This window comes from Onychostoma macrolepis, chromosome 15, assembly GCF_012432095.1.
Source record: "Onychostoma macrolepis isolate SWU-2019 chromosome 15, ASM1243209v1, whole genome shotgun sequence".
Taxonomy (NCBI): Eukaryota; Metazoa; Chordata; class Actinopteri; order Cypriniformes; family Cyprinidae; genus Onychostoma; species Onychostoma macrolepis.
Window position 1 is genome coordinate 22,910,563 of NC_081169.1, and position 15,512 is coordinate 22,926,074.

A 15,512-nucleotide genomic window follows, 5' to 3' on the forward strand; every position below is an offset into this window, starting at 1 on the left:
GCTTTCTCCAGTGGAAAAGTCATCTCATCTGAATCAGGAGAGAAATAAGCCCAAATCAAGCAATGATTCTAAGCAAAAACAGTCCAAAACAGGATTACTTGTAGTCTTGTGGGTTACTTGTGGATTATTGTGATGTTTTTATCAGCTGTTTGTATTCTCATTCTGACGGCACCCATTCACTGCAGAGGATCTACTTGGTGAGCAAGTGATGTACTGTAATTTTAAATTTCTTCAAATCTGTTCTAATGAAGAAACAAACTCATCGACATCCGAGCGTGAGAACATTTTCAGTAAATTTTCATTTTTTGATGAAGGAGTAGACTGACGAGCAGTCATAGTGTTTGTTAGCACGGTAGTTTTTCAGCTTTTCAGCAATAATGAAAAAGAAGAAAAAAAGATAAATGCATAAAAGCATTTTAAAGCGTTATCTTTGTAACATCAATCTGTACCTCTGTAATTAAATGGGAGGTGAGAGGTATTTTTCACCTAATTTCACACAGAACGGATTAAATTTATATTAATGGCAGCAGCACTTCTTAAATGCCCATAAATTGAATCTGACCAAAGTCCTGGCATCAGTCGCAAATCCAGAACAGATTATCAATCAGGGGTGCGCGGCGGGGGAAAAAACCTTTTAAAACACGCTGATGTGCAGAAACTGCACAATAAAAAATGGCCCCCTCTTCACTGGATCCCAGCCCCAACAACCTGGATCTATTAGTATAAGCAGGACAACAATCGCTGAATTATTGATTTCCTCATTAGACTTTTTGTCAGGACCATTTAGTGATGTTAAAAATGAGCTTTCATTAGCCACTTGCAGGAGAACCTCGCCGCCTTTGATTTATAATGTGCAACATGGTCAATATACGGCAGAACGGATGAGGAAAACACGCTCACGCTGAGATCAGCCTCCGTATGTAACCACACACACCTCAAAGCACAGATTACATGGACACACACACTTCTTCATAGTGACAGAGGCTGAAAACTCTCCTCCCAGAGAGTACTTACAGTTATAGAACAGATTCAGGACATACAGGATGCCTGGATTAACATATGGACCTTTATGTTGGTTATGCATCTAGGTAGGGCTGCTAATTAAAAGACTGCTAATTAAAAGCTGCGTTAAAACCCAGAGCAGAATGTCGAGTGATGGTTTGTTAGCATAAGTCATATTTTATCTGAATGCGAAGGGTAACAGCCACAGGTAAATGTCTGTGTTGTGTCATTTGTGAACTTTTGACTGGACATTTTACTAAAGATTTGTTTTAATGTAATAGAATTTGGTTCCAAATCAATATGCTGTATTTTTAAAGAACTGAAGAAACGTCATACAGCTTTAAAAGTTACAAAAAATGTAGTCTATAAGACTTTAAATTCTGAATCCTCTTTTTTGAATTGGAATATGAATGGATGAGATTTTAGAATTAGAATTTAAATTAATAAATGAACAATTGAATAAATAAATAAATTAATAATTACTGAAAATGTAAAAAAAAAACTAACTAAAAAATAAAAATAATTAGTGCTGTCAATCGATTAAAAAAACTAATTGCACATTTTTTCTGAAATTAATCGCAATTAATCCCACCTAACATTAAAGTTTTTAAAAATACTTCTACATTGCAATAATCTTCAAATTAATGTAGAAACAACATAAAGACAGTATATTTTTAATATACTGAGGCGAAGTGGTGCTCGCGACTGAAATGTGTCCAGTTTGATGTGGTCGTAAAGACGCTCTGCGTTTATATAAACGATGGTACTTGTCAAGAAAAATTCAACAGAAGCAGCAGTTGTGAGTGGGGTGGCCAACCCTAACTTACCCCTGCGTTAACTGCATTAAATATTTTTTACGCGTTAAACTGAAAAAATTAATCGCCTGCGTTAACGTGCTAATTTTGCCAGCACTAAAAAGACATAATTCTAAAACATGAAAAAAGTAACTAACTACTAAATAAAATTTTTGCATCAGATTTCATAGTTTTGAGATTTATATATATATTTTTTTTTAATAATTTTTCATTCTGTTCCACACACAAAGATATTACTTTAGAAGATATAGGTAAGCTTTCATTTAGCGAAGACTTAAATACAGGTGCTTTGTGACATTTTCTGACCCTAGAAGTGGCCAAGATAAACTGTGTTGTGAAAAGATTTGTCAGAATGTTTCACAGAGAGAGAAAAAAGCATAAAATAAATTAAACTAAAATAAAAGAGAAAAAAGCATAAAATAAAATAAATTAAAGAAGTAAAGACTTATAAATAGAAAAATAGAATAGAAGTTTCAGGGTTTATAACATACTGCAGATCTCAGACAATGTATCTTTTTAGACCTCACCTCTGATTTCCAGTATTGTAGACATTTGAGCAAAAGATCAGGATAGATTGAGCCACGATGGCTCCTTAGTCGATTCCCTCCACTTAACCTAACAAGAGTGCTAAAGCGACAAATCAAGCCGATCCCTTTGCTCATTAGGTAATTAGGAGCATCTCATCTCTTCAATCGGATTCCCATCTGTTCCGTTCCCTTTCACCGACGCACACAAGTAGAGTTGATAGACGGGGTCACAGCTGCACTAAAGACTGAGGGAAAGATCCGTGCACACACTAGGAGGGGTGGAATGAAATTTTGGATTATTCTTACATGGTAACAGAATTAAAGTGTACTAAAAGTACCAAAAATGTACATAACGTGTTTTGAATCAAAATGGTCGATTGTGTGTCTTCCCAGTGCTACCAAACAAGGACTTGAGGCAAAGTGTCACGGTGGCATTGTCGACCCGAGGCGACTTTGCCTTTCGCCACTTTCTGCTGCGTCTGAGGAAGGCAAACATGGTCTCGTCATTGATTTTTTTCTTTGACACCTAATCTAACCTGCAGTGATGTACGACCTCATTCTCACACTAATTTCTTCTTTATCTGAGGTGATAAATATCACATTGATATAACTAGCTCTGTCAGGACTGCTCTGATGCACTGGTTTGTAGAACATGACACTACAAGAAGAAGAAAGGTGTTGCTTGTTATAAAACCGTAACCCTAAGTATACCACAGTGATATTTTAGCATCATTTTAGTATCATTAATTTTTTGAATTAGTTTTTATTTTTATATTTAGTTTTTCATTTTTATTAAGTTAAAGTTTTAGCAATTTAGTTGTGTTCTTGCCATTTGTATTAGTATATATATATATATATATATATATTTCAGGGTTAGTTTTACTTATTTTAGTAGATCAAATTTAACTACATGAAAATTGTCTTGACAACTAGCTGAAAAAAAGTTTTTAAATCTATTTTATTTTATTTAAAGTTTAATTCATTTCAGGTAAATATTACAGTTTTACTGTATTTTTGATCAAATAAGTGCAGCAAATTAATTCCAAATTTTTTTATTCTAAAATTTGACCATTACCGTGCTTATACATTAGAAGTTAATTGTTTTTATGTAATAACAGTTTTAAATCATTTTGACTGGTAGTGTGTATATATATATATATATATATATATATATATATATATATAAAATCCAAAAAAAAATTTTTTAAAAAGAAGAGAGAAATATATAGAAAAAAACTAAACAAAACAAAATACTATATATATTCAATATCTGGAAAAGCATGAATAAAAAAAGGTAGGTTTCCCTTGCGGACAAAGCAATCCCAGAATGCATTGCAAAAGGCTCAGTGAAAATACAAGATGTAAAGTGTAATGCATTTAGCAGTTGCCTTTGTAACACTGAAAACAACTTGAGTCTATCATACTGAGCAATACATGTGTGATGTGCAGAAAAAAAAATAGGACTGTATGATTTCAATCAGGCTAAAATTAAAAAAATTAAAACATACTGTGCAAGACAATGCTACACCAGACTGATGCAACGTTTCAAAACGCAAAATTAAACCTAAAACCCACTTAAATACTAAGTTTAAACAGTTTAGTGTGTGCATTTTGGAGCGAAACACTTGAATGTGTAAAGCCAGGCCTGTCATGTGAAGTAGGCTCTCCTGACTCAGGGTGATGGTTAATGGCTGGAGAGTGTGAAGGAGGAGAGGTTCCCTGACAGCTGGCAGCCCTGCAGGAGTCAGTGGCTCCACATGGGGCTGTGGCTACTGAAGAGGTTGCCGTGAAGGCGGAGGAGAACTCAGCAGGGGAAGCAGGCCTTTCTAGTACCGCTAGGCTTTATCTGACTTGCTGTACTGGTCAAAGATTAAGTGCACATCGGCACCTAAAACTGAATTTGAGCCTAACTACAGCTCTGCGTAATCTGTGGTCTTGATACCCAACAATCATCGGTGCACATGTATACACTCAGTCTCTTGTACAGTAAGGGCTTCCCTGTGGAATTCTGTTCCAGTGCGGATGGGGAATGTCTCACAGGCCCTGCAGATGGAGACCAGCATCTGCCAACTGAGTCTAAGAGATGCAACACAGGTAATCAGATGACAGCAAGTCCTGGCACGTCTACAACATGAATGAACTGAGAATAAACCAGAGAGGATCTGGCCGATGGCCATCGATCTGAAATCAAACACAACGGGGTCTTCCAATAAGCCCACTAATTAAAGGCACATTGTCAGGATTTCAATCTTTTATAAATTTAATGATTTTATAAATGCTACTGTAAGAAAAAATAGTGTTAACTTAAAAATGATAATTTACTTAGCCTCATGTTATTTCAAACCTATATGGCTTTACACTACTATTCAAAAGTTTGTGGTTAGTAAGATTGTTTTGAAAGAAATTAATATTTTTTTATTCAGAGGGGATGCAATAAAGGCATTAATAATGTTATGACAAATATAGTACATCCCTTACTTTTGAACTTTCTATTCATCAAAGAATCCTGAAAAAAATGTATCACAGTTTCCACAAAAATATTAAGCAGCACAACTGTTTTCAACATTGATAATAATAAGAAATTTGTATTGAGCAGCAAATCAGCATATTTTAGAATGATTTTTGAAGGATCATGTGACACTGAAGACTAGAGTAATGATGCTGAAAATTTAGCTTTGATCACAGGAATAAATTACATTTGAACATATATTAAAATTGTAATATTTCACAGTATTACTGTTTTTATTGTATTTTTCGATCAAATAAATGCAGCTTTGGTGAGCAAAAGAATATATTAAAATAGTAAATACTTATTCTTAATTGTAATAATATTTCATAATATATCTGTTTTTACTGTATTTTTAATCAAAAAGTAAAAGTCCATAAAAAGTATCGCAAAAGTTCATACAACTTGTATACTATGTAAGGAAATTTAAAGGGACAGTTCACAGACAAATCTCACTCTGATTCCATTCCAAGCTCTATGACCTTCTTTCTTCTACGGAACCTAAATGAAGATATCTTGAATATTTTTTTTTTTATTACTTTTTTTGTACATACAATAAAATTCAGTTGGTTACAAAACAACATCGGACCCAAATTACTTTTTCAAAATATCTACTATAATTTTGTGTTTTTTCACAGAAGAAATTAAATCATACAGGATTGGAACTACGTGAGGTTTAGTAAATGATGATTTAATTTTGATTTTCGAATGAACTATTACTTTAAGAACAGATGCTTCAGTTGGAACATTCAGCAGAGACCGTTGCATAAACTACCAAGTCAAACAAACAATTCAATGCAGGGCTGACACCATTGACTATTGAGGAGGACAATATTCTGTTTCATACATATGGGGTTTTCAATGATTGATTCTGAAACATTCCTATAAGAATATATACAATGCGTTCCTTCGCTATGGTGTTTTTTTTTTTTTTTTTGAAGTGCTGATACCTGACATGATTGTGCAAGGTGTGAGATCTTCTTCTAACATTTAGTATGTGAAATGGCAAACATCAGGTGAAGTCATCTGCTATTTCTGTATGTACGCAGTGTGTGAACATGAGGAGGTGGAGCAGGGAGGGGTTTGAAAGTCCAGCAGGGATGGGGACAGGGCCACAGGTGAGATCTCAATAAATTACACTCTGAAGTGGTCATTAATTATAGATGACATCCCAGTCAGACCAGCGATTTCATTTGAAATGAGGAGCAGTGTGCATAGCGGTGCTGCCCAGGGCTCTGCTGGGATGGGGTGTGTGTGTGTGTGTGTGAAAGAGAGAGACAGAGAGCAGTGGGTCAAACAGTCTTAGCTCTTGCAATAGCTTTTTGATGAGGACCCTCATTACGCTAAACGGCCCTCTATGGTTCAGCCTCCCTCCGACTCGAGGAAAGGTTAAACAGAGAATAATTAAAGAAGAGCGCCTCAGGCTGAGCGTGTCACCCTTAAGGCGACACTCTGGTCAGTGGTAGGCTGTTTCAAAGACGGCTCAGTAGAGCTCAAGTACTCCTACCTAGTCAGTATCATATGGCTGAAATAAATGACACTTTAATTTCTTTCACACTTGGTGTAGATGTGAAAATGCCTTGTGTACAAAAATGTACACAAATTTTAAAAGCCTAGGAAAAAAAAAAAAGTTAAGAAAGATTTTTTATGTTTTTGAAAGAAATCTCTTATGCTTGCCAAGGTTGCATTTATTTGATCAAAAATACAGTAAAAACTACAATATTGTTAGTTAGTAAATTTAGAATTTTTTTTTTCAGGATTTCAGGATAATAAAAAAAAAGTTCAAAAAACAGCATTTGTATGAAATCTAAAACTTTTGTATCATTATAAATGTTGTTACTGTCACTTTTGATCAATTTGATGCGTCCTTAAGGAATAAAATGTATTAATTAAAATAAAAATAAAAACACTATAAATTTTGAATGGTACATTTCTTTCTGTACTGATTAAAAAAATGTAATTTAATAAAAAAAAAAAGAGAGAAAGTATAAAAGTAAATATATATGAACACCTGTTGTACGCAAATCCCCTTTTAGTATCCATGTAAAAATAAGAACAAAAAGGTTTGGAAAAACATGAAGGTGAGATCATAATGATCAAAAAAATAATTTTGGGGTTTAAATATTAAAATACATTCATTTAAAGACTAAGCACAAAAACATTAACAGTCACACATCCATTCATGTTTGTCTGCCATATATCATATAGCTCTTATTGCTATTATCATAAAACCTGAATAAGTTCATATGAGATCTGCATCAAACATTTTAAGAGGCTCAAATACCATTTATTTATTTATGTATGTATAAGTGATGGCTAATTCTAGAGTAACACAATATTACTATGGTATTTTGGTGTAAAACGCAGCTACATTGTATTTTTTGTAGGCAACAACCACAAGGCCACAAGTCTAAAAAGACGCCACACATAACACTGAAGTTCACAAAACGAAGACAACTGGGACAAAGTTTTTTTCTAATTTTTCGCATCATCTTGAAGACAGAGATTATCTTGGAAGCGCATGAACGATCAGTGACGAGAGAGAAAGTGCACTTTAACGAGTCCATGCGACGCTGCCACACTGATTGTCTGCTTTTAATCCTCGACCTCATTATCACCCTCTGGTCTTACTCCAGCAGTAAATTAATCTATCTGCAAAGTGTCAAATCTTCTCACCTTCCTCCTGGTAATCACCAGAGGTGCAAATAAAACCAGGGAGCTGGGTTCGCTCAAGACCCCGCGTCCGTTATCAACGAGATGATGCCGTGTTATAATTAAAAACCAATTGGCCATTGTTGGGTTGCTCATTAAGCCGATCAAATATTTGTGTCTTCACTAAGGTCAATGCAATGACATACAATAACAGGCGGTGAGAACTGGAAAAAAATGTTAGAGACTGGAAAAGTTGCACAGAGAAAACAGCCAAAAAGTCATTAAAAATATGCTAATTGTAATGCTACACCATTTTAAAAAGGAAAGGATTGTATGAAGTAACAAATAAAGCAGTCAAAAAAAAAAAAACAAGTTAATTGTCAACACTGATACCTTTCTTAAGGCTTAAAAGAATAGTTCACCCCAAAAAATGAAAGTTTGCAGAAAACTTACTCACCATTAAACTATCCGAGATGAGTTTATTTCTTCATCAGAACAGCTTTGGAGAAATTTAGCATTCTATCACTTACTCACCAATGGATTCTCTGCAGTGAATGGGTGCCGTCAGAATGAGAGTCCAAACAGCTGATAGAAACATCACAATAATCCACAAGTAAAATATTGTGAAAAGCTGTGTGTTTGTAATAAACAAATCCATCATTAAGCCCTTTTTGTTTCTGGCTAAAATACAAGTCCTCCATCCATAATATTGCTTTCTCCAATGAAAAAGTCTTGTTTGAATCGGGCTAGCAAGTGAAAACAGTCCAAAACACTTCTAAACAAATATAATTTTGATGTGAGAGGATAAGACATGATGGACTTTTTTAATAGAAGAAGCATTATTATGCATTACAGGGCCAGTTTTACTAAACAGGGCAAATTAGCACAAGAGCGCAATACCAAAAAAGCACCGATGGGAGGGGAAATTTCTGCGGGTGATTTACTAACAAATACTAGCAAATTAAAGAACACAGATGCAACATCTCATTTACATATCGACCAACACAATATAACAAGAATAAAGAAGCCACAGTATATGTTGAAAAGAACCCGGAGGCCAAAAATAAAGGTTCTTCTCTTTTTTCTGCGGTGCGTCCTCCTAGCAACAATAACTGCAGCCATTCCAAGCGCAAAATAGTTTAAGATGTGCTTTTTAGGCGTTAAATAATGGCGCAAATTCCAGTAATTTGACGAGCACAAACATTAGTAAATCACGTTGCGTGATTCATTTGAATTCTCTCCTCCCATAAATTTTGCGTCTGAAAGGGAAACTCCTACAAGTGCATATTCAATAAGGTCAAGTGCAAAAATGACTGTGTCCACGCCTTTTCAGCGCTAATTCTTCACTGCGTGTCTTTAGTCATACTTGACAGTACAATTTTAACACCAAAAGCTGGTTTGCGCTGGCGCAAGCTGTTAGTAAAACGGGCCCATGTACTGTTATTTTAGAATAACAGCAATGGAAGCAATGGCTTAAAAACATTTGTTACAAACAAAGTGCTTTTCACACTTCACAAAATGGACTGGAGTCGTGTGGATTACTTGTGAATTATTGTGATGTTTTTATCAGCTGTTTGAACTCCCATTCTGACGGCACCCATTCACTGCAGAGGATGTGTTGGTGAGCAAGTGAAATAATGCTACATTTCTCTGAATCTGTTCTGATTTAATTCCAAGAATTGTGCCCAAATGTGTACTCAAAAGATTCCACACTCTTAAAAATAAAGGTGCGATGCCATAGAAGAACCATTGTTGGTTCCACAAAGAACCATTCAGTCAAAGGTTCTTTAAAGAACCATCTCTTTCTTGCCTTTTTATAATCTTATAATCAGACGTTAAAGGATCTTTATGGAACCATTTAGACAAAAAGGTTCTTCTATGGCATCGTGAAGCACCTTTTTTTTTGAGAGTGCAAATTCTTAATTCATGATGGCAGTGTAATTCGTTAACACATTAGCACTATTTATCTGATAGAATTCTGAAAACCATGCAAAATGTATCTTTAAAAGCACCATATCAAACTGCAAAAGGCCCTGTTTCACAGAACGACTCCTGGGTTAAGATGTGTCAGTGTCAATAAAAAAAACCTCCAGTACCATTAACTGTAAGAGAGATATGCTTGCCCTTTGCTTCACTAATATGATGATATATTAAAACAGCTATATATTTGTAAAAGATAAAGGTTCCTAGAAAAATCCAACAAAAAAATCTGCAATACCTTCGTACATCATGCATTATTGAGGGAGAAAAGATACTATGTAATAGAAAGATCTAAACCCATTCTCTCATGTGAATTATTTATCAAACTCAAATAACAGATGGTATAATTTTCTTAAAATATCTTAATCATTATTCAAAAGACACAGTGGTATAACACAGTTCCTGTACACATGCTTTTGTGTGATCAGAATACGGTTTGATTCTTTATACGTCCCACACGGATCTGAATCAACATCAACACAGTCCTATAAACAAAGGCATTTGTGTCTTCTGAATCCTGACCAATCCTTAATTCCTGAAATTAAAATGTTATCTGCTCACCAGGTTTGAAATATAGGACCGCACGTAGAAAGTATAATTATCATTTGATTATTAAAAGACTCTCCTGAAGGTCTTGTGTCATCACGGTGATGGAAAAATGATGTCAAACTACCCAAGCAAATTCAATTACCCAACCAATTACTCGGCTGCGTTCGTACTGACTTATTGGGACATTAAATATTAATGGGAGCATAGATATCAAATTTGCTCATCATTAGAAGGTGCACACATTGTGGGCTAATCACAGATGTTCCACATCACTCAGATCCTTTTAGCAAAGAATAAAACACTCCAGCACAAAAGAGCACCTACATCTGTTGCTCAACTATTCATAAAGGTCCTAAACGAACAGGATTTTATAAAGTAAATTATTTTTGTAAATACATACATGAGAAACTTGGGTCACAATGTTACTCCAGTAGCAATATACAATAAAGTAAATGTGAAGTGTATAATGTGACACTGGCACGACTGAATGCAAATGCAAAGTAATGAATATTTCCAAACAGGTTTCCTGGTCATCTATTGGTCAGACAAACAGAAAGTCCCGCCCCAAACTCACGCCATTGGTTGAGCCAGTGTTGTTGTGTCAGGTCAATGTTTTAAAAGCACCACAGAGCCACAGTGTTTAGATTTCAGGGAAGCCAACCTATAAATACCTTATTTATATAGCTGTATCTGAATAGTAAGCCTTTAAAAAACATCTATGATTGGAAAAAATATATATAATATTCATATTATGATGAGTGTTCAATATGGGCTTTTAAATTGTTTTAAAAACAGTGTTATATTTGTTTTATTACAGTGGCTATATTACATTTTCTGGTAGGGGTGGAGACTTATTCTTGACAACAACAAAAAAATTATATGCATATATGTGTGTGTATTCCCTAGTGAAAAATAAATATACTTAAATGTGTTTGAAATTTTGACATTTATTTCATGCTAAGCATACTACAAATACATTTTCATATTTATGTACTTAATAAAATGCCCTGCAATTGTACTTTTAGAATACTAAACTGGTATACTTCATGTCTGCTAAATTGGAACAACTAATTTTGTATTTAATGCACTTTAATTGTGCGGAAGTAGTGCTGAATTCCAATTAAAGACATACTTAGTATATCTGATTGTGCTAAAGTGAAACTATTGCAAGTATACTTTAGGTACACTTTAAATATTTTGCATTTAAAGGGCGATATTATACGATCCTCATCAAAAGTGACATTAAAACACATTTTAGGCTTATTAATAAGAAATGTGTGCATTGTGCACAAGTAATACTCCAAATAAAGTTTCATTCAAATGTTTATATCAGTAGGTCTCGAGTTATCTGTCAGTATATATGTTAACAGATTTGAACTATACTTAGTATGAAATAAATGTATTTTAAATATATTACTTTTTTACTAGGGTTTTTATACAATAAAAACAGAATTAGGGAGAATCATTAAATTTTGAATAAGCCGATATGAAGTGCATGCTGCAAAAATCAATACTTTGTCTTTTTTATATAGGCTACAGTATTTTTGATTCGCTTGTATATATGTTTATATATGAATAACTTATATAATTTTAAAAATTGGTTGTATCTTTTTCTGTATATGCACTTGCTGGGTAGTAACTTATTACATGTAATGTGGATTATGCACTCAGATTCAAAAAGTAAAGTACTTGTAATTAGATTATATTACATTTTAAAATATATATTTTATATATAATTTAAAATATTGGTTGTATCTCTTTCTCTCTGTATATGTACTTGTTGGGTAGTAACTGATTACATGTAATCTGGATTATGCAATCAAATTCAAAAAGTTAAGTACTTGTAATTAGATTATATTACATTTTAAAATACTTGGAATCAGCTACAGTTACTTTTTTTTTGATAACATGGGTACATATTCACACAATATCAATAAATTCTTCATAAAAATAGTAATGAATAATGAAAATGTTATATTAAAATATATTTTAATCTATCTATCTATCTGTAATTATATATATATATATATATATATATATATATATATATATATATGTGACGTGGGGTTTGGGTTTTGTTTCTGGTTAAGGTTTTCATGTCTTTTATTTTTATATTTTGCCTTGTTTCCTGTTCTTGCCATGTGCTCCTTTAGTCTGTGTGTCATGTTCTCATTGGTTATTGTCTTGTCATGTGATTATCAGTTCTGTCTGCTCATTGGTTGCTTTAGTCATGTGTCTTGTCTCTCATTGGTTGGTTCTTGTCATGTGACCCTCATTGTTTGGTATATAGCCCTCATGTAGCCTTTGTCTCTTGTTGTGTATTGAACTGTGTAATCTGCTGTTGGTGAGTTGTCTTTCTGTTTATGCCAAGTCTGTCTCTGGTCAAGTCTGTTCATGCCATGCCATGCCATGCCATGCCATGCCATGCCATGCCATGCCATGCCATGCCAAGCCAAGTCAAGTCTGTTCCAAGTCAGGTTTGTTTCAAGTTTGTTTGGATTTTGGATATATATGCATATATGCATATAGTAGTAGATGCATCTCTTAATTGCATATTAATTTTTATTAATACATGAAAACTGTTTTTTTCAGACTAAGAGGGTTATTCAGCTTCAAATCAAGTTTTGGGAATCACATCTTCATCTAATTTTAGAGAATAAAAGCATGGCAGAAGTCTCAAAGACACACCTGAGGGGAAAGGAGAGTTATCGAGGCATTAACTCACTGTAAACCTAGCAGACATGCTGGCGAGCTTACAGATTGAGATGACAGCCAAAACAGTGGGAGTTAAGATGCAGTGTTGGTGAAGTGTTTGGTGTTAACACAGAGATAGAGAGCGAGCAGTACCTGCTGTTAAACCTTTCTGGATGTTTCTCTCTCATAATGTGGAATCGATGAGCGATGGATGCATCCTGCAAAAGGAGGGAAAAAAGCAAATCAGATACTCCAAATAAAGTTTCATTCAAATGTTTATATCAGTAGGTCTCGAGTTATCTGTCAGTATATATGTTAACAGATTTGAACTATACTTAGTATGAAATAAATGTATTTTAAAATATATTACTTTTTACTAGGGTTTTATACAATAAAAACAGAATTAGGGAGAATCATTAAATTTTGAATAAGCCGATATGAAGTGCATGCTGCAAAAATCAATACTTTGTCTTTTTATATAGGCTACAGTATTTTTGATTCGCTTGTATATATGTTTATATATGAATAACTTATATAATTTTAAAAATTGGTTGTATCTTTTTCTGTATATGCACTTGCTGGGTAGTAACTTATTACATGTAATGTGGATTATGCACTCAGATTCAAAAAGTAAAGTACTTGTAATTAGATTATATTACATTTTAAAATATATATTTTATATATAATTTAAAATATTGGTTGTATCTTTTTCTGTATATGCACTTGCTGGGTAGTAACTTATTACATGTAATGTGGATTATGCACTCAGATTCAAAAAGTAAAGTACTTGTAATTAGATTATATTACATTTTAAAATATATATTTTATATATAATTTAAAATATTGGTTGTATCTCTTTCTCTCTGTATATGTACTTGTTGGGTAGTAACTGATTACATGTAATCTGGATTATGCAATCAAATTCAAAAAGTTAAGTACTTGTAATTAGATTATATTACATTTTAAAATACTTGGAATCAGCTACAGTTACTTTTTTTGATAACATGGGTACATATTCACACAATATCAATAAATTCTTCATAAAAATAGTAATGAATAATGAAAATGTTATATTAAAATATATTTTAATCTATCTATCTATCTGTAATTATATATATATATATATATATATATATATGTGACGTGGGGTTTGGGTTTTGTTTCTGGTTAAGGTTTTCATGTCTTTTATTTTTATATTTTGCCTTGTTTCCTGTTCTTGCCATGTGCTCCTTTAGTCTGTGTGTCATGTTCTCATTGGTTATTGTCTTGTCATGTGACCCTCATTGTTTGGTATATAGCCCTCATGTAGCCTTTGTCTCTTGTTGTGTATTGAACTGTGTAATCTGCTGTTGGTGAGTTGTCTTTCTGTTTATGCCAAGTCTGTCTCGGTCAAGTCTGTTCATGCCATGCCATGCCAAGCCAAGTCAAGTCTGTTCATGCCATGCCATGCCATGCCATGCCAAGCCAAGTCAAGTCTGTTCATGCCATGCCATGCCATGCCATGCCATGCCAAGCCAAGTCAAGTCTGTTCCAAGTCAGGTTTGTTTCAAGTTTGTTTGGATTTTGGATATATATGCATATATGCATATAGTAGTAGATGCATCTCTTAATTGCATATTAATTTTTATTAATACATGAAAACTGTTTTTTTCAGACTAAGAGGGTTATTCAGCTTCAAATCAAGTTTTGGGAATCACATCTTCATCTAATTTTAGAGAATAAAAGCATGGCAGAAGTCTCAAAGACACACCTGAGGGGAAAGGAGAGTTATCGAGGCATTAACTCACTGTAAACCTAGCAGACATGCTGGCGAGCTTACAGATTGAGATGACAGCCAAAACAGTGGGAGTTAAGATGCAGTGTTGGTGAAGTGTTTGGTGTTAACACAGAGATAGAGAGCGAGCAGTACCTGCTGTTAAACCTTTCTGGATGTTTCTCTCTCATAATGTGGAATCGATGAGCGATGGATGCATCCTGCAAAAGGAGGGAAAAAAAGCAAATCAGATCAGGTTTTTATGCACACCGGTACACCATCATCGCTGTTTCGCGAGCTTCTGACAATGGTTCGTTAGGAGTCTTTGACGTATTACACTCGCACATCAGATTCTCTCATCATCCTCTGTGCATCTGGGTCTTAAAATCTTGAATTTGTCAAAACAGCTGTGTGAAGATGAAAAGACAACAGATTGAGGATTGTATTGAATGGTTTCATGATGGTTTTATCACGGACCATTAGCTATAAACAAAAGCCCCGTGTCAGAGACGTCGCAGACAGAGACGTGTTTATTTTAAAACCAGATGAATGTATTTTAAAACCAGACAAAACTCTGACGACAAAAACAAAATTCCTTCCCCCACACCGAGCTCAAATTACGGGCCTGATCGCCCTTCCACACAACTGGAAACAAGTTTAAGCTCCATGCATATGTATGCGTGTTAACAGATAAGGTGTTTGTGATTCTTTGCTGGGGTTCTAGCCAACGATGATGAGTATTGACAAGAGGACTGAACACGTGGTTCTGGCTAATTAATCGCACACACATACAGGATGCTGCGGCTCTGCTGGCGCCCGTCACAGGTACTCTGACATCTGGGGTTAGAGGTTCAGATGCACTTGTGTGTGCTCTGTTTGCATGTACATTGTGTACTGTAAATGTTTTGTTGCTATGGTGATGTATAGAGATGGTGGTTGAATTGTAAAGTGACTATATGTCCTGATTGAGGAATGTAGATTCTGAAGGCCTGATCATTTGTAAGGACGAAGAGGAGAAACATGACAAACATGAC

General features: G+C 34.3%; 1 protein-coding gene across 4 annotated transcripts in view; it reads right to left on the bottom strand.

Moving 5' to 3' along the window:
* dgkb (diacylglycerol kinase, beta) overlaps positions 1-15,512 on the bottom strand; it is a 51,342-nt gene that overhangs the window by 13,166 nt on the left and 22,664 nt on the right. For all 4 annotated transcript variants that reach the window (XM_058744491.1, XM_058744487.1, XM_058744490.1 and 1 more), the window contains one exon: positions 14,635-14,699. In XM_058744491.1, the coding sequence (XP_058600474.1) occupies positions 14,635-14,699 (65 nt within the window). The remainder of the gene's footprint in view (positions 1-14,634; positions 14,700-15,512) is intronic.